This window comes from Hesperophylax consimilis, chromosome 8 (assembly GCF_061612785.1).
Source record: "Hesperophylax consimilis isolate HC1 chromosome 8, BYU_Hcon_1.0, whole genome shotgun sequence".
In the NCBI taxonomy this organism is placed as follows: domain Eukaryota; kingdom Metazoa; phylum Arthropoda; class Insecta; order Trichoptera; family Limnephilidae; genus Hesperophylax; species Hesperophylax consimilis.
This window is the reverse complement of record NC_142843.1, coordinates 21,355,945-21,376,431: the sequence shown is the minus strand read 5'-3', so window position 1 is coordinate 21,376,431 and position 20,487 is coordinate 21,355,945. Positions and strand designations below refer to the sequence as shown.

At 34.7% G+C, this 20,487-nt stretch overlaps 2 protein-coding genes across 2 annotated transcripts in view; one reads left to right on the top strand and one right to left on the bottom strand.

Moving 5' to 3' along the window:
* The first annotated feature begins 2,291 nt into the window (after positions 1-2,291).
* Positions 2,292-5,992, top strand: LOC149421718 (salivary endonuclease-like). Its single transcript, XM_089634502.1, has 4 exons — positions 2,292-2,445; positions 3,511-4,223; positions 4,305-4,496; positions 4,897-5,992. The coding sequence occupies exons 1-4, from the start codon at positions 2,376-2,378 to the stop codon at positions 5,170-5,172; spliced, it is 1,251 nt and encodes a 416-aa protein (XP_089490628.1). The 5' UTR covers positions 2,292-2,375; the 3' UTR covers positions 5,173-5,992.
* Positions 5,993-15,585: 9,593 nt separating this feature from the next.
* Positions 15,586-20,487, bottom strand: part of LOC149421717 (uncharacterized) — a 35,277-nt gene continuing 30,375 nt past the window's right edge. Inside the window, exons 13-16 of the mRNA XM_089634687.1 lie at positions 18,914-19,030; positions 17,762-17,901; positions 17,028-17,208; positions 15,586-16,134 (exon numbers count right to left, since the gene is read on the bottom strand). Coding sequence (XP_089490813.1) covers positions 15,902-16,134; positions 17,028-17,208; positions 17,762-17,901; positions 18,914-19,030 — 671 coding nt within the window. The 3' untranslated portion in view covers positions 15,586-15,901. The remainder of the gene's footprint in view (positions 16,135-17,027; positions 17,209-17,761; positions 17,902-18,913; positions 19,031-20,487) is intronic.

The window sequence follows — 20,487 nt, the reverse complement described above, 5'->3', positions numbered from 1 at the left end:
TTCTATCAGCTTCATTTTTCGCTTTCCCTATTATCCCATTTCCTCTCTCTATCCCATTTATTTCCTCTTCGAATCCATTTCATTTTACAGAGTGTGGAAAACAATTTATTTTATTTCTATTCTTGTTAATACATTTTACGGATGATTACAGTTTACGTACATAATAAGTTCCAATAATACAGAAGCCGCCGCATACCTACCCAATTTCTACCGATTTATGACAAGTTTCTTTTTTTAAGTTCCAAAAAAATATATGTTATTTTTTAAGATAATATGTATACATTTGTAATGCCGAAACGTTAATAATATGAAATTACCTCGTTAGAAAAAAATCGCAAAATACGCTCCGAAAATTATTAAAAACAAGTTTTGTTAAAAACACACTGTTATTATGTTACAGGTATGAAAAAAATCACAAGGTATCTTTAAATGCAGCTAAAGCATATTTCGGGAAATTTTTGTTCTATTTCAAACGAGTCTGAGATGTTTTATTAAACATTTTCACAATTTTGCTTAATTATTATCGTTTTTTAATATTAGCGAGCTCCTTCTAACATTCGTATTTACATATCTCCCTTTCAAACCATCTTTGAACGCTTTCTACGGGACCTTAATGTCAGTATCTAAATAGATTAGTAGTGTTTTGTGAACACCTCACTTGGATGACTTGAACAATGCAACATAATTTTATACTTTCGTACCATTGATGTGGCTTTATTGTTCAATGTTCGGTACCTACATACGTGAAATATAAGTCAGTTCTAAATAAACGCAATAAAACAGCGAAAGTGCTCAAGGTAGGTACTTACTAGCGTAAATCCGGTTGAAATAAAAGTTTACAATTCCATTTTTTTCATGGTTGCTTGGTTTTCTAGGTAATTAATTAATAAAAAATAAATTAAATATTTTGTGTACCTATCTACCGACCTATTTACGTTTCGGCTGGTTGGACACATGAATTTCAAAACTTTCATGTTCATTGTCATCCATTTACAAATCAGTTTGATTGTTATTCTTCAAGCATTTGGTTGCAAAACTAGTACCTACTTATGTAGTGTAAATAAAATTGTAACAAAAAGGCGCGTTCGTTGATTCGGTTAGCAAAATAATCATTATTATACCTAATAGAAATCTAATAAAAGTGTAATATTTACCATTGAATTTCGTAACCTAATCGCCCTAAAAGAATATTATTATTATTAATTATTTATAAGGTCATTAGTTCATAAGCAGAAATGTTATGTAGTGGCGGTTGTTATTATAACTATGAACTGGTAATTTTTTAGGCATTAGTTTTAATTTCAGGGTTGTGAAAAACATTCTACCTACCTACTAACTTTATTTTCATTGAACAGATAATAATAAAACGTAGGTAAGTATCCACCATCTATATTTCTAATCTACCTACCTACACACAAACTTGATGATATATAGATGTCAACAAATCCCTACTAACCGTGAAAAAATAAGCTTGAATAGTATAATATGTTTTATAGAACGAGTGCCAGTGTTTTAGTGAGTTTGTGAAAATATTTATTTTTATGGCAATTACATTTCGTTTCAACAATTATTACAAGAAACAACAATTTGCATTCACAAAATAAGATATAATTTTCTTAGTTTGGGTTCACCCTTTCAATACCAGAGTTCTTCCTCAGGAATATGAATGATCATGGTTCATTTATGTGAAGAACATTCCACTGACAAACACCGTAAATATATAATGACAGATGTTTTTTAGGTCATCTTTTATGCGTTTATATTTATACTGTAAATAATATTTTTTTTAAATTCACAATTATTTGTGTGATAGGTTTTTACAAAAAAAAATTATTTTAGGTGTTATCGAGCATAAAATATGGAAACAAAAGTGCAGTTCTAAAAGGATTTATTTAGTAATTTATGCGTATTTAGATTGAAACGAAACTTCAATCCATACTTAAAAAATCCAAAATTGCGATCGTTTTTATAAGGGAAATTTTGAACATTGATTGAATAAAAATATTATTTGAATGCATATTTTGTCATCTCTCTCGGCGTAAAAAACTTAACGAAGTGTAATTTTCATAATCTGTGCCTATTAAAAGTGCGACGGTTAGTTTTTCATTTTTTAGTATGTTTTTGTGTTAAAATTTTGCGAATTATTTAGGTAGACTATAAGAAATAATTTTTTCCAAGAAACTGAATGTTTTCCCTGTTTGTTTGTTAAATTATGATGAAGTAATGATCTCCTTTTCACCTACGAGATAGCTTCTGCGAAATAAGATACGAGAGGTCAAATTAATAAGGCAAACATTACACAATCAACACATAACATAGCTGATAGGTAATGTCCACTGTGATCCCAGCTGGTTGCTTGTTGTGTTGTGTCAATCATGGGAGGAAGTATGGAGATCTCCATGTTTTTATTGCTTTTGGTTTCCAATATCGGATTAATCAATGCAGGTAAGTTTCTTATTATGTCAGTTAGTATTATTTATATGAATATTGCTTCAAAACCATGCTGCGTAATCTGTAAATTGAGTTTTATAATCTTAATCTACTTGATCCATTTGATCTTGTGTTCCGAAGATGTTTTCCTAGGAAATTTAGCGTCGCCTTTATTGATCTTAAATAGCTGGCATCAGGGCCGGGCATAGACATATGAATTCATATGTCTGTGGGGCCGGGCATGTATTAGATGCAGAGATGTGCTTTATTTCAAATAAATCCATTTAAAATGGAAATGCAAAATGGGTATTTTCTATTTTGCATTTTAAATGCTTTTCTAAAAACCATTTTGCATTTTGCATTTTAAATGCTTTTCTCAATGCATTTTTCATTTTAAATGCTTTTTTGCAACATTCTTCCTACTATCTCCACTCATCTTTTTTTCATAAGCCCCAAATATCAGTCGGTCCTCAACCTCGCTATGAGAGATAATTTACATTTGTCAAGTTGCTCCCTGGTAGGAGCCCTGGCAATTGAGTGATACCATCACAAAAAATACTGAACATGGAGCCATGACCCTGTAATATTAAATGTTAGATAGCTTTTTCTATGTTTTTACGTTGGCAACATTAGTCCCGCGCAATTTTTTTGTGGTTTCATCATCTGTAGTGGTGTTTTTGGATTTACCATCATGTATAATGTTTGTTCTACATTGATGTCCATTATTAAATGACAAAATTGTTTAAAAATTCTATAATTATTTTAATTGTTTGACCTGAGAAACCATTTTGCATTTTCAATGCATTTTGAAAATAGGTATTTTGCATTTTGCATTTGAAATGCTTTTCTAAAAACCATTTTGCATTTTGCATTTTCAAATGGAAAACTTTTGACCCATTTCCATTTTGCATTTCAAATGGTTTTGGGTACCCATTTTGCACATCTCTGATTAGATGTTGGGTATTATCAGCGCCTCGGCTCCTTGGCATATTGGCAAGTCGGCGCCTTATGAAACATTATGTTTTTATCATTTGGACGTTTTTATTTGAATGCAATAGTAAGTATAATCCATGTTTTCAGATTGTATGCTGAGTATGAAAGATGATTTGACCAGCAACCATCCTCTAATATTGTCCCCCAACAATCCAAAATGGGTATCTTTGGATAACTCTCCTAAAGGATACGTCACAATCGGTAGGCACGACAACGTTAGGTTAGCTTGTGCATCGCGTGATCCATCTAAAAAAAATGCATTTGCTCATTTTGACTCTGATATTATCACTGCCAAGTGCAAAAGTGGTAAAGACTTTGAAGTCAATAAGAAGTCTTATTCCTTCAACGATTTGCAGTGTGAGTTTCCCGTTGAAGCGAGCAATGTGAAAACTGGAGAGCAGTGTCTCGGAAAAGACACAGAATTAATCAAAATCGGCTTCAAAGCTGGAAATGAATTCATTACAGAATATCTCGTCTGTTTTGATAAGAAAGACAAATTAACAAAATACACTGAAGTAACTGTTCCAGCTTCAATCGATAAAGCTGTGACTGGGCTAAAGGAACAAACATGGTTAACCGCTGATGATTTTCACAAAGACATAAACCTTGATTCCATATACAAGTGTGAAACACAGAAGGACACATTCAAAAGGATTTTGAACAAGAATTACTTTGAAAATAGCAGATGTTGCTTGGAAAAAGGAAAATTGGTCTCAAACAATGACATGATGTTTTTGCCGGAACAAGCTTCTACCGCCAATTACTTAAATACGGTTCCTCAGTGGAGTACTTGTAATAGGGTAAATATCTAATGAACAAAATTTATTCAAGTGTTTTCTAAACAGTGCTGCTAAACATGTTGATCCGTTTTATGTTTTCAGGCCAATTGGATTGAAGTTGAAAAGAGAGTTAAAAACCTGGCCACCTCGTTAAAGCGTCCATTGACCGTGTGGTCAGGAACCTATAGAAGTATGAGGCTCACAGCCAAGTGGGGATTTTCTTCCAAGGACATGTATCTTCATTACACCGATAGCTCGCATAAAGCGGTTCCTATACCGCTTTATCTGTGGAAGGTTTGTTAAATATTATTCTCTATTATGGGGCTGACAGATTACGCTACACGCATCATGGATTGGCCTATTTCAGCATATCAGAGCGATATGATGAAATAGGCCAAGCCATCAGAATATAGCGCGCTTGTAGCGTGGTCAAGCTTTAATATTTTTTATAAGTGCCATCCATCATACATAAAGACGACGAGATTCATTGGTATCAAATTTGTTAGACCAGTCCATCATTCTAACTGACCTCCAACTCTCGCAACGCTCTAACTAAAATTACCGAATCCAGTTTACGCGCACCGCTTATCGGGTTGTAATAGTGGAACACGTTTCGACGAGATATTAGTACCTAATAGCGCTTCTAATTGTATAGCTCTATGAAAATACCAAACAATATTTTAATCTTTTCCAGGTCGTATTTGATCAGCAATCGCAGAAAGGAGTTGCCATCATTGAGATTAATAATCCCCACATAACCCTGACCGATATCAAGGGCTTGGTGTTGTGCGATGACATCTGTCACAACGTTGACTGGATGAACTACTTGGAAAGACAAACCATTATCGACGGATACATTTACTGCTGCGATTTGAACAATTTCGAGTTTGGTCTCGCCTTCAGGAATGGCAGCCCCTTCCCAAAAGCCACGGGAGGAATTCTAAGGGATGGCAGTATTAATAAAGGATAATGTTCGATTCTAGAAATATTTTAATTTTAATGCTACCTGATATATTATTTCGTGATTCTATACAGAATTAAAATACTTTGGTACAGCAACAATAAAGAATTCGCCAATTTTTAAATTGTGATTGTTCATCTTTTAACCAGTAATTTTTTTTACATACTTATAATTATTAAAGTTTTCATTTTTTCGTTTTCAGTCATTTTTTAAAGACCGTCAAAACGATCGAAATTCGACGGGGTACGTGTGACGTCATGTAAGGTTAATCCCACTCGGGTTGGTATAAAACAAAATACCAAATATAAATATTTAGCATGATATCCAAAAATCCTGAATTCTATTGAATTAATTTGTAAACCGTAGTAGTGACCCGTGTGCGAGCATACGCAGCGCAACTTGGCACAAAATTGTCCGCATTCTTAATGCGCGCGGCGGCCAACCCATGAGGTAGCGGCTTAAGTGCTCTCAGAACCCGCCGACCAATCACAGGGCGTTTTCTCACGGTTTTAATCATTTTTAAATGAAGATCTTTTAATTCTTCGTGTACTTATATATAATAAAACTTTTATACCTATTCAGAATCAGCGTTTGTTGATCCTTATGAATATATGTATGTTCTTAGCCATAATAGTTTGCACTCAAGTTCCTTATTTTTGCGTTTCCTTTTTAAAATGTGAAAAAATCTGCTTTACACAATTCATCTGAAGGGTTCCTTTTTAAAAACCTACATTCAATTTTTCCTGGTGTTGTTGTGAAGTAAGAGATTCCTCGAATTCTTTTTAATTTTGTAGTAATAAATTGATTACCAAGCAGAAAAAAAGATTTATTTTGTGGATTTTTAATTAAATGTTACAATATGGGCTCCACCGGGTGTTTGGCATACTGTGTCGATTTTGAAAAACTTACAAAAATGGTTCTGATAGAAAAATATGTTCATTACCGCCATCTAGCGATTTTACAAGAATCTGTTTATATTACTTTCCGGGAGACTTTCTGAGCAAGTAGAAGTTTGCAATTATTTGCAGTGTATGAACTAATACATGAGTGGTTTATTTATGCACGAGTGGTCTGTCCATGCGCCAATACAACAATATCTGTCATAACAATCAATAAGTCAGTGTGGTTGCTATTTTTTGTTACTAGTTCAAGTCTTTATCAACTTATCTTCAATATTTCACAATATCTCAGGAATAGCTTGTGTAATGTCAGATTGCTGCATGAAATCTGACTTATTTATAATAAAATTGTGAAAAACTTTGAAATAGATTGGTTTCAGCCATGCTTCTCTGAATTTAATCCATTTTAGCAAAAAGATTTATTGCAGTGGATAGGTTTCTGTTGCTTTCGCTGCAGCTAAAAACGTGTTGGGTAATAGAACTTTTTTGATGTTTGCAATAATTATTGAGTTTTGTAATTTGAGTTTTCTGGGTATTAAATAACTATAATTGTAATCTAGTAATATTTCGGAAATATTTTATTATTCAATCATATTTTAGATGAGCAATTACAAAAAGGTAGACCATTTTATGACCTTTATTTAGCCCAAGAGGACAAAGATGATACAATCATATTTAAAAGATAATGTAAATCATTTATATTTGTATCATATTTTTCGATATTGGCTATTATATCCTTTTATGTAGATTGATTGATTGATTTATGAACGATTGGGTATTTCTTACAGATATCTTATTTTCATAATTTATCTTTTTTGTGTTATCTTTCTTCCTCGGTTTTCATGTAAAGTGAAAGAGTTACATGAAAAAAAACAATTTATTCTTAAAGAACTATAACTACATAACAATATTAAAATCTAGATTTTTTTACAGTAATCTAATCCACGTGTATTATTGTCAGGCAATACACGTTAAACTATACACTGAAATGATTATTTGTACGTACATACTATTTGATTTTGAATTTGTTCATAGGTACAATAAATATTTATAAATATTATTTTATTTAGGTCATCACTACATGATAAATATTTGTCAATCGTCTTATATAATTCCTAATATTCACAGGGAGGTCTCAAAACATTATTATTGGTTCAAATGTGTCGTTGACAAGGTCAGTATTCACAATGATTTTAGTTATGATGTAGGTATGTTCAGTTTCAAGTCAATAATAAGTAACATAATATAGCCTATCTATTTAACTTTATTTTTTATTACTTTATTTTCCTGAAGAAAGGGACTCATCAAAAAAGATTTCATCTTCAGACTTTTCAATCATGAATTTTGGCAGGGAGATTCCTAATTCTTTATCGTATGTTGGGACGGTGTCTGCCCAGAAGGCGCCCCTCGACTCTTCTCCGGCAAATTCCGCGGGATCGGCAATGTCGTCTAGCTCAGGTTCTTCATCAGTTGCTCTCTTTTTGTTGCTGTGCCTTTTCTGGTTTTCGGTATCCCGCTTGACAACGGTGCGTGTGCTTGGGGCGGTGGATGACAGAACAAATGAATTGATCTTGTCGGTGGGCAAATGATCTCTAGGTGTTGCCGGAGTACTCTTGGTAGCTTGTCCAAACTTTTTGATGGGTTGATTTTTCTTTAATGCAGCGGGTACCCCTGCTCCCACAGTATTCGATGTCAAAGCGACTTGGTCCCCTGTGGAGGAGGTGGCGGGCTTGGAAGCCACCACATTGCTGGCTGCTCCTACTGCTCCACCACTCTTATTTTCTGGTTTCGTGTTAAATTCTTTGCTTTCTTTGTATGCTAGGTGAGTGCTTTTTGGTGCGGATTCTGATACAAACATGCATTCCTCATTTTTCATTCCATTATTATCAATGCATGAGAAGCATGTCATCTCTCCTTTCAACGTCTTGGTGCATGCCGATCTGTCTTTGTTTGCAAATTCGGCAAGAACAGTCTCTACGTTATTCTTTTCCTCGTTGTTCGTGAAGAATCCAGCGGGTGAGTTATTGTCATAGTCATAATCAGCATTATCAGAATTTTCACTACCATCCTCATTACTATCCTCGTCTCCATCATAATTGTTGTAATCCCCATCATCTTGCTGGAATGCCGTGTAGTGCACGGGTTCTGTTGCGGAAGCCTTGGGAGAATTAATAGACGGACTGTAATCATTAGTTTCCTTATTTTTGTTGTTTGGGCTACTATTGCGGATACTCTGATGTGTTTTGCGGTTACTGTTTTGTCTGCTCGGTCTCTTCACTGGTCTGGAGTTATAATTACTTTGGAATTTTTCAGAACCTCTTAAAGATGTTTTCTCCTTTTCCGCAGAGGATCTGTCTTGGGTTTGCGCTCTTTGTGGTTCTTTGAAATTATTAGATTTTGTTTCCTGTTCCCGTGGCTTCTCTACCACTGCTTTGGATTCAGCATTTTTACTTTCTTCTTGTTGCTTTTCTGGATCGTCGCTATCGAACTTTTGTTCCCTAACAAACGCGTATTTGTTATTTTTTGGCTCTGAGACATAAGAACACGATTCAAAGTTTCCTCCGGTCTTTGGGTTCAGACACACCATGCAAGTCATGGTATCTTTTTCTACCTGTTTACAGTTTTCTGGATTTTTCTGTACTTCTTCAGCTTGTTGTTCGGACAAATTCTTAATTCGCGCATAGTCGTCCGCTCCGTACTCTTCATCGGAACCGTAATCGTATTGCTTCTGTTTGCCTTCCTTGTCGTCATAATAACTGAACTCGGGTGAATCGTAACTTTCACTCTCGTCAAAGTCTTTAGATTTGGATTTATAGCCGGGATATCCGTATTCATCAGTAACTCGTTCCCGTTGTTTGCGCGCTTTTTGCTTTCCTTGTCTCCGATTTCTGGTTAACTGACCCGAATACCTTTTGTAACGAAGGATCTTTGGGTCAATACTGGCAATCTGTCCATAGGGGTGGCTTCCAGAAAAACCAGATATATATTGGAAGGATTCTGACGGAGAGTAATAATTATCCTGGTTTTGGATACCGTACCTCTTATAAAGACTTAAGTGATCTTGCTGGACACGCGGAGAATCGCTGGGAAAACCGCCATAGTAGCTCGTCTTTCCAGAAGGAGCCTGTTGATTGTCGGTCTTTGAAATCGGCTTCTTGTAATTGAAATCATGTTTAGTCTCAATATTAAACTGATGCGGGGCATTAGTGATGGCTGAGGACTTTGATGTTGCTTGAGTGGCCTGAATTTCCACAGTTTTGCGGTACTGCTTTGGTTTCGAAACCGTTCCCGAAGCTACGCTTTCGCCGAACTGAGGAACAAATCCAAAGGACCCAAACTTATTTTCTGATGGCTTTCCTTGGAAGTAGTCTTGTCCCGTTTGCACAATTTTGGACTCGGAGCTTCCAAGGTCAAAAATCGACTGATATTTTTGCGGAATGTTATGGGCCGCTGCTTCAACGAGACCTGACGACAAATAATATGAAAATTAAAATTTTAAATTTCGTAATTATATCATTAACTAAATAGATAAATGTAAAAAATCACTTTGACATTATTGGTAATAGTTCCAATAACAAAAGGGCCATTATAAAACGAACAACATTGTGAACATCATATGAAATCTTTAAATGCAATTGTACTAGAACATAATATTTGTAAATAAATGTATTGCGTGACAAGTTCCAAAAACTCAAATAATCTAGTGATAGTTGATAATTTCAACATATTATACTATGTTATCTGCAGAAAAATCCAATAAAGTACCTACAAAAGCTTAAATGTTATGCAGATGCAGTTGAGAACGAGACTAGAAAACAGATGACAAAATGTTGCAGATTTGATGGTTAGTAAAATTTGCAACTCAAAACTTTTTAAGATTTTAATATCTGGCATTTTGAAATATTTCAAATTGTATTAGATGGCGTTATCTCCACCCCCTACATGATGCGAGTAAAAGTGTAAATTATAATATTATAATGCTACGCATTATATCCGCTTCGTTTCAAAATTGATATTTTATATACAGTATTCACCCTTTTCCGATAGATCAGATAAGTTCTGTGGAACACGAAAAGGACAATGATTATATTATTGTTATCAAATTATTCTTATTAGAATCTTGTGGAAATGTATGAAAATCGCGTGGCTTTACAGTCACCCACCCACCTCAAAAAAGTAATAAAATAATATCCGTATATTTCACGCACTTGAAGATGACTTAGAAAGAACCTAAGAAATTTACAAAAGAACTAAGAATTATAGACAACTTACCATACGAGCCTCCTACGAAGAGGGGTGAATAGTCCAGTGCGGCGGCAAAACCGCTCTCATCGGATCCTCCATCGTAAGCCCCATCATCGTCCGCGGAGTAATCGCTGTACGAATAATCATAATACTGTCCCACGGAGTACTGAGCGGCGCAAAGAAATGTCACCTGCAAAATTCCAATCAAACTTCATTTTAAACAACCATTTTAGTCACTTTATTTATACTTCATTTTATCTTTAAAAAACACGTACCATGAACGTTATTTTACTGACGAAATTCATTTTATCTCGTTTGGGAATAATCCCAATAGCGTAATAGAAACACGACCACTTCACGTTACTGTCATTCGAAACACTTTCATGAAAGTAACTGCTAAAAGCTGCAACAGAATCGTTTTATAGTAGTGTTTTGTAATAGATTTTTTGCATCAGTATTATTGCCGTATTTAGCGAAGTGAAAGAGCTAGGGCAATGAAGCGAGTAGCGAGTACTGTAATGTAGCGTGGCCAGCTCCGACCGGCGATGAGATGATTTACCAACGAGACGTGTAGAGCTGAAGAACCGTAGGCTGGCTCCAGGGCCGCCTGCGCCTGTGGACCAAAAGCTCCTTCAAAGTTACAAATGGCTTTCATATTGACAAGCCCTCTTTAATGGTAATGTTCTGCACACCCTTGGCCCAGACTCATTTGGTCTTGCTATGTCTTTCTGGAATACCTGCCCAAACCACCGGAAACTTCCTACTTTAATTTTGTTCATTACACTTATCTTTTCGGATCCTCCTGATAGAATTAAGTTGTTTTGAATAAGTGATTGAAACATGTATTTTTGTTATTTGTGATATAATATGAATATAATGAGTTGATAATTAATGAACATGAATCGAAGGGCTACCTGTGGAGAGTCTAATTCAAGGGGCCCCTTTTTGCCCGCCGTGTGGCCTACATACATTGATCCATACATTACATACATAATACGATGGCCCTGACCGACTACATGATATAAATATAACCTGCTGAATTGTTTTAGTGTTAAAATCAAGGAACATCAGTGTTCTGTTCTGGCACCGCAGGGTGCAATATTATTATAATTAGTGAGTTCCCCCGTCGTATTATATTTTGAACACTTGACAGAAATCTGATTGTAGTGAATGCATCACCATTGTGATGTTGATTAGTATGTCTAATGAACCGAACAAAATGTCTTCACAACCGTAAGAGAATTGATTAAAAACAAATCAATCTTCTATAATTTTGTCATCTTTCGGTCAATTCTTTTCAGCGTTAATTTTGCCTGGCGTAATTTTTCATTATGTGATATAAAATAATGTTATTATATCAACTATAATAAATAACATTTATAATACGTATTCCACGCCCAGAGATGGTATTGCCTCAATGGAATGTTTTCTTGTCGAGTCTTTTCATTACGAAATACAACTTTCTTGGACATTCCGTTTACGCGTAAGAAAGAAATTTCACGGTGCATTTGAACTGTAGCAATCTCAATTAATTTACATAATTTAAGAACGGTTTTTCAAGGCCAAGCAGTCATTTGTCTACTTCCTATCATAAGGTAAAAACGCCAATACCTTGAGGAAACGTCGACCTGTCGGGTAAAATAGTAAAAAATATTTCCGCTACACGAATTTCCCCAAACCTTAAGGTTTTAGTAACGCTTACAGTTAGATGTTTTCTTAGTATTTTGTTATTTGTAATAGAGATTTCTAAGATCATCCAGTTACGAAAGAAATTAACCGAGAATTAAAAAGGCTTGACGCTATCTCTAAATACTTACCTTATTTTGCAACAAAGTGACTTTATTTCTCCTTGTGGTATTCTTGACTATAATTTGTCAATAATGCACAATGGAAACATTAAAAGATTATTATCATCATTAAAGATTGTTGCGAAAGCGCTAATTCTTTTACCTAGTTTTTTGTGGAAACCACTGAACCCAATTTTAGGCGTTTTACTTGCAAATTTGGAGGCAAAAAGAAGTGGGGAAGAGAAGGAAACAACAAGTTCTTCCCAGCCATCACTTCCTTTCTTCCCCTCTCCCACCTTCCAGCTTCATAACATTCTTCAAACGGGGAAAAACCTTGGTCAGTTGAGACTCTGATGCGGTATCTTTCGAAAAAAAATTGAATTCTTGCCGTGGTATGATTTACACTTTTTTGGCTACACGGTGAAAATACAAGGGAAGCAATAAAATAATTTTAAACTTTTATTTGACTAAAGCATTCTTATTGGTTAAAAATTACACAACCTTACCTTAACTAACAGTATATAACGTAATAATTGTTTATTATGCGATATAATTAGAAGCAAAGATAAATGAAAGTGGCAATTTTTGCTGCATAATTTAACCATGTGTAATTTCATCCTAACTCATTGTTTCACGGAATTTGAGCAATTCATCAAATTTCATCCTAGCTCATGGGCCAGGAATTTAAATAATTCATAAATTTTCATTTACAGGGCCAGGAATTTAATTTTCAAGCTCTGTGAAAGTTCTGTTATTTTTCCATTTCGGGTCAGTTATTTCACTGACCCGAAATGGAATAGCAGAACTTGAATAGAATTTTCACAAAACTCAAATATTAAATTTAATGAATTGTACACATTCTGTAAAACAAAGTGTTTTCCGTATTCGTAAAAACATTTATGTGATGAATCCCTCATTTTTGTATTGGGCGCTTATTTCATTGTGTTATTTTTGTGGTAAACCCACACAATAGAATTTGTCATACAAAAAGGTTTATTGTTTTATTGTATGTTTAAGAAATCAACAGTTCATTTTATTAAATTATTGAATGCACTATTCACGATCGCGGAAACCAACACTTTTTGTCTGAAACTGCAATGGAATAAAATATTGCGTAACCAACATCGATATAAACTTGGCAAGGTTGGCCCTTCTTGAATCGGAAACCTATCGATGTCTGAATGTTTCCAATTAAAAGGTTAGTGGTTGAGTGATCCAAAGCATGTTGTTCCCACCCAGTCGTTGCGGATTTAATTCTCCTCCAACTAAGGCCAAATTCGCGTGTGACACAGTCATCAAATGGCTACTCAGCGCCACTTTATTTTTTGGTCAGTTTTAAAGTTCCGTTAAATGGCGATTTTAAGTCCGTTTCAGCTTGAACAAAATGGATCAGCGGAAGGAGACAACTGTGATATTGTTTTAATAAGTTTGTCGGCTTATTATTTGACGGCCTCCGTTGTCGAGTGGTAAGGCTCTGGACTAACAAGCCTGAGGACGTGGGTTCAAATCCCGGCGTGCGCAAGTAAATTTTATTTGATTAATTTGCGTTATTTCACAATTTACGCATTTAAAATAATATATATTTTTTCGGCACGTTCCAGAGTGGAAGATTCTCTCGGTATCGCCCTGGTGTAAAACCACCATTCAGAATTGAAACGTGTCTTGAAATGGCTGTGGCCGTGTTTGGTGACCAGATCTGAATAGCCAGGTACTTCCTCACCTTCCTATTCACCATCTCCTTCCCCTCCCCACTACCTTCAGCCTCTCAACATACACCAATTGGGGATGTCATAGTCTCACTGGCTTCAGACGGTTGGGAGCAGTTTGGACTCTTGTGCGGTATTAAAAAAAATACGATTCTCGATCACAGAATTCAAAAAACTTGTAAACCAAAACTAACTTACTTGGCATAGTTGAGCATTCTTTAGTCATTGGGTCATTCTACCTCAGTTGAACATAAAAAAAACAAAAGTCAGGTCAATCCATTGTATTTTTTTTAGTCATTGGGTCATTCTACCTCAGTGGAACATAAAAAAAACAAAAGTCCTGACTTGTCAATCTATTGTATTTTCTTTAGTCATTGGGTCATTCTACCTCAGTGGAACATGAAACATACAAAAGTCAGGTCATTCCATTGTATTTTCTTTAGTCATTGGGTCATTCTACATCAGTGGAACATGAAAAAAACAAAAGTCAGGTCAATCCATTGTATTTTCTATAGTCATTGGGTCATTCTACCTCAGTGGAACATGATAAAAACAAAAGTCAGGTCAATCCATTGTATTTTCTATGGTCATTGGGTCATTCTACCTCAGTGGAACATACCTATATTATTTTGTAAACAAATACCAAGGCCTGTAATCCATAACAAAATACCTATATTTCTTAATGTTAAAGTCCTATAATATGAAGAATTTTGTATTTAGTGTTATAAACAATCCAGTATTTTACCGTAAACAAATAGATATGAAAAATGACAGATTTTTTAAAATCAAACAGATTGCTCAGTTTTGTGTAATATACAATATTGTGCGTAAAATAGTGTTGAGTGGCCATTTGATGACAACGTTACATTGAATTTTCTGCGAAACTTCAAGTCTTCTATCATTGCAACATTTTCCGCTTACATATTTTGATTTTACTAGGAGAAATTTAAAAAATAACTGAGCTTATCCGTATTCTATGAACGTTTGTCTTTCTTTATCATTATAATATCCTTATTTATCAATAGCTAAGGATCTATGTACTTGAATCTGTTTCGAAGCAGAAAAATCTCTCGAACGGTAATTTATGACGTCGTGAAATTTGCTATACAGATACAAAAGTGAAATTGATATGGAGCTTTATGACGTCCATTTAACTGACAAAAACTTTGACAATTTCATTTTTCGTTGTCTTCAATCTAAATCTAGGGGAAAGACGGGTAAGAAAATTAAAATCATATTGTTTAATGAACACGGTTATTTTATTTGATTTCCTATTATGTATTGCTTGCGAAAAGTTCGCATGTAATTAAAAGCAGGATATCAATATAATTTGTTAAGGTACTTATATTATAAAACGCTAAAAATAAAGGTAATAAATAATTAATAAATTTATTGGAATAACTTATCGAAGCTTATAAATTGTAATGTAGTAATTGAGGATACAATTATTGTACTATAATAATTGAAGAAGATAACATTAACAAATCTCAGTAGATGCACGTGAGCAGTTTCCAACTAGCAAATAAGAATACTTGAATACTTGGAAGTATTTGATTATTGATGGGAAGACACAGTTATTAATTTCATACACTTTATTTTGCCCTTTTGATTGCTTAATTATTCATTTTCAACTTGAGAGCGGCTCGACTAGGGGCAACTTATGAACCATGAAACAAAAAAGACACAAAAAAAAAATTGATGATAGATAGAAAAATAGCTGAAGTACCCAGAGTTGTCCGGATTTCACATAGATTTTTTCAAAATCAGACTCTCATCTTGTTTAAAGGTCAAGTGTCCGCCATCCGCTACAGACGATCTTCTCGACCGGATAGATCGATAAAATGACGGAAAATAATTAACTCTCAATAGCTTAATTGGTAGTGATGTCCCGGTAAAACAGAGGATCAGGGTTCGATTCCCAGTTGGGACAATTATATTACTTTTTTATTTTGTTCATGTTTTATTGAAATTTGTTGATGTCATTTTCTTCAATGATTAAGTCTTAGTAATAAATAAAAAAATAAACATTAGTCTAGTTTTTATAATACATGTTATTTTAAATACACACTTAATTACCTATAGAACAAAGTGCATTAAGAGATCAAAAATCCTCCAGTGAAGAATCGTGTTCATTAATTATGGCGGTTCTTTTGGTGCGATTGCTCTTATTATTAATTCTTCTCTTGGGGGTCTCGTTTTTGGACATTTGGAAATACTTGAGCAGCTGGCGTTTGTATTCTTCTACATTGATGTCCATAATCAACCTGACGTTGCTGGTGGATACATTCTGATTGGCGCGGAAATAGTCCACTAGGACGCCTCCTCGCGCTTCCCCTGGAAATATTATATCATTTTAAATGGTAGGTATAGATCACATTTTGATGAAAAGATTAGGTTTTTGCCTTATCGGCGGCAGCGCCCAATCGTGTGACTCGCAAAGGCGCGCCCGGCTGCGATTTCTGGGTATCGATTCTCTAATCCAGGCGTGCTCGCAATCGTCGTCGAAAGTATATAAATTAAAAAAATTAAAAATCCTATACTACAAGGCACTTGAGTGTTACTTGAACCATATTCAATAAGAATTAGATAAATCATGTTCATTAGAATTGATAACCTTAGAAGATTAGGTACCTTAAAAAATATGACGAAATCGGGCGCAATGAGCCTAACAGAATACAGACGTCACGTACTACTTCCCACGTTTTCAGGTAAGAAACTGAGTAAGGGGTTCAATGCGCTTCCGAAGGCGGGTAATAAAAGTTTCCTGCTTGTGCCTGCCAGACCAGGTGTGCCCGACGAAGGGTTAAACGGTGACCGTCAATCCTGTCATTACAAAACGATTTTACAATGTATGACGAAAAAAGCCTCTTCCTGGACTCCTGCTCTTATGGATTCAAGGGGAATGGGCCATGAACCATTATTGGTACCTTACTCGTATTACTGCAATAGCAACTATGAACATCGACACCACGCCTTTTATTTCTACGTTGGCTTCTTCCCACTTTGATAGTCCGTGCAGTTTGGTCGCAGCTCGTTGTTCATAATAGTTTCTATTGTTTATTTAAGATTTAACTGGATGGACGCGACAGTATCACAATAAATGAGATTTAGGCTGGGTGCTATATACGCGACTGTCGCAAAGATAGAGGATGCGATGAATCCAAGGGTACTTCGAGTGCATTTGTTTGCATCAACGTAAAAAAATGAGGTTGGAGATTTTCGATTACCGCATGGAACAGCCGAGACTCTGAGAGGTCGGATTTCCTTGATCGTGTCGGGCCAGAGGTAGGTGGCTGCCGCCATCCCGTCTCCCTGGAACCAGGATGGGCCAGGATCTGCCGCCTCGGCTTTGTTCAGGAATCGAATGTCATCACTGTCGACCTTCCCTAACACATTCCTTCGCCAATCCTAGAAACAGTTAAAATCGGTATTATTTAACCCCGCTCTTTATAAATAATTGTTGCTGGGGCAGTTCAGTTATATACACACTCGTATTTTAACTGTTTAATATCTTGTATTAGAATTGCATGCAATTGAATTTAATAAATGAATAAATAACGGATTGTATTTCAGAAATTTTAAAAGTGAAATGAAGTTCAATTTTGTTCCAAATGTACGTAAAAAATTTTCTAAAACATGCAAGCAATTTAATTTAACTTTAAACACCTAAAAATATCTACAAGTTCGATATTTGTATTTAACTGACTAGACAAAGAAAATTATTAAATGTTCGTGTTAAAAATATGTACCTAAGCTACCAATATTCTATAATACGTAACTATGAAAAATACAAAAATCCAATCAAAATCGAGGGACATGACAAAAATCCAATGAATCAACTTTGGCGACAACGCCTTGTTATGTAAATCGAATAAAGCCTGAAAGAGATCATGGTATTCCGAGAATCAATAGAAAAGGAATGTAAGTAGAAACGGTAAAGTATTATTTCTAAAAGGTTTACCATTGATATGTTAGCGTTGACGACAGCGTCCCAAGGAAACATTCTGACTTTCGTGTAGTGAGATTTGGTAAGAACTATGAACAGGGCCTCGGGATCTATGAGTGCATTGAACTCTATGCCTGGTCTCACATTTCCGATTCCTGAAAAGAATTTGTATTATATTAACAATCAACGCAGCAATTAATATTTATGTTTCACTCTTTTTATAAAGCATAATACAGCAATACAGCGTGGAATACAGCATTTGAAGCATAATAAATATCATGTGTAATGTACGGTCCCTCCGCTGAGAGCTTCTCCGTAACCCCTATTTCTGTTCCACACTTCGTTTAAAATGACCAGAGATGTGCGAAATGGGTACCCAAAACCATTTGAAATGCAAAATGGAAATGGGTCAAAACTTTTCCATTTGAAAATGCAAAATGGTTTTTAGAAAAGCATTTCAAATGCAAAATGCAAAATACCTATTTTCAAAATACATTGAAAATGCAAAATGGTTTCTCAGGTCAAACAATTAAAATAATTGTAAAATTTTAAAACAATTATGTCATTTAATAATGGACATCAATGTAGAACAAACATATTACATGATGGTAAATCCAAAAACACCACGACTACAGATTATGAAACCGCAAAAAATTTGCGCGGGACTAATGTTGCCAACGTAAAAACATAGAAACTGCTATCTAATATTTAATATTATAGCGTCATGGCCCCATGTTCAGTATTTGAATCGGTATTTTTTGTAATGGTATCACTCAATTGTCAGGGCTCCTACCAGGGAGCAACTTGACAAATGTAAATTATCTCTCATAGCGAGGTTGAGGACCGACTGGTATTTGGGGCTTATGAAAAAAAGATCAGTGAAGATAGTAGGAAGAATGTTGCAAAAAAACATTTAAAATGGAAAATGCATTGAGAAAAGCATTTAAAATGCAAAATGCAAAATGGTTTTTAGAAAAGCATTTAAAATGCAAAATGGAAAATACCCATTTTGCATTATGCATTTCCATTTGAAATGGATTTATTTGAAATAAAGCACATCTCTGAAAATGACAAAGAAGGGCAGTATACAACGGATCTATCAATGGTATGCGTAGAATACAGAAGAAAATTATCCAAGTATTTAGTGACAGTAGGTCTTTAACCTACCTTGAACGCTGCCTCCTAGGATGACCAAATTCTTCAGTTTTTTAATAAAGTATGGGTCCAATTTGAGTGCCAAGGCAATGTTGGTCAGGGGACCAAGTGCCATTAAAGTTATTTGACCTGAAATCAAATAAAATATTAGTTAATGTTGATAAAGTTAGTCAAATTAACTCTGGAGAACAAACCTTATTTGATTTGCACTTCTTTTTTTTATTTTTTTTAAAATTTTTTTATTTTATTTTGATCAGTATTTTTTACAGTTCAAAGTTTTCCAGTAATGTTGGCCTCACTGGGTGGCTTGCCCGTGCTGAGGCCTTCATTTTATAATATGAAAATATAATCTACATAATACATTTAAAGAGAAAATAATACATTTAAAATACAATATTGTGTGTTTGTGAGTGATGTGTGTTTATATTGGTTTTGTGTGTTACGTGTAGGTTTTATTTTTATTTTATGCAATGACATTATGGTAATATTGTCTTTTTTCTTCTATAATCCATTTTGTAATTTTGTGTGTGAATTAATTTTTATTGTCCTCAATTTTAATTTCAAGTTTTACACTGTTGAAAGCTTTTATATCATGGTATTGGTAGTGTCTTTGTCCAAAGCTTGAATTTACTGTCGGAGTTTTTGTGTTTTCTTTGTACGCTTGTCTAACTGGACTGTTAGTGTTATTTTGTGTATGTTGAAATTTATTTTTTTTGTCAAAAATGTGGTTTAGTAGTGTTTTAACGTATAATTGGCGTACATCTAGTACGTCACAGCTGTTGAATATTTGGTCTGTATCAGTCAGTCTATGTTTTTTTAGTATTACCTTTAAGATTGTTTTCTGTGCGGTTTCTATGTAATTGATAGCCGAGTTTGTTGCTCCCCCCCAAGCAATAATTCCATATTCTATTATTGATTGGCAAAGTGCAAAATATATTGTTTTCAATTGTTTTATTTTATATATGTTTATGTTTAGGAAAATGTGTATTGTTTTGAGAAGTTTATTTGTGATTTGTTTGATGTGTGGTATCCATCTAAGGTTATGGTCAATTACGACTCCTAGATACTTTATTTGTTCTGTTTTTTCTAGAGGAGGGCAATCGCAGATGTTGGTGTTTAAACATTCGTGTATTTTTATGGTGTTTGTGTTGTTTTTTGGCTGTCCCGTGCTATTTATACTGTATGTTGTGAATTTTGTCTTTGATATGTTAAGTGTAAGTATGTTTGAGTCTAGCCATGTTTTAGCTTGCGAGAATCCTAAATTCGCTATGTTATATACATTATTCGAATCTTTAGATTTGAAGAGTAAAACTGTGTCGTCAGCATAGCTAACTTTTTCACCGTCTATTTTCATGCTGCAAAGTTCATTTATGTAAATAGTAAAAAGAACAGGCGTATGCTTCCTTGTAGAAGAAATTTTTAATTTAAATTTTTACATTAGCACTACACAGGTGCCATGAAGAAAATTATTTACTTTATGGCTTATGTCACCTTTGGGGATTCTGTGTGGGTTTTTTTTCAAGGAAATAAAGGAAAGGAATTTATGGAAAGAAGACAGGTATCTGGGGGTCGATGTGTCCAGGAGT

Bases quoted from the DNA above. Each gene is read 5' to 3' on its own strand.
- LOC149421718 (XM_089634502.1), top strand. From the start codon at position 2,376: ATGGGAGGAAGTATGGAGATCTCCATGTTTTTATTGCTTTTGGTTTCC. The intron at 4,224-4,304 runs GTAAATATCTAA...TTATGTTTTCAG, and splicing joins AGTGGAGTACTTGTAATAGG to GCCAATTGGATTGAAGTTGA. The intron at 4,497-4,896 runs GTTTGTTAAATA...AATCTTTTCCAG, and splicing joins TACCGCTTTATCTGTGGAAG to GTCGTATTTGATCAGCAATC.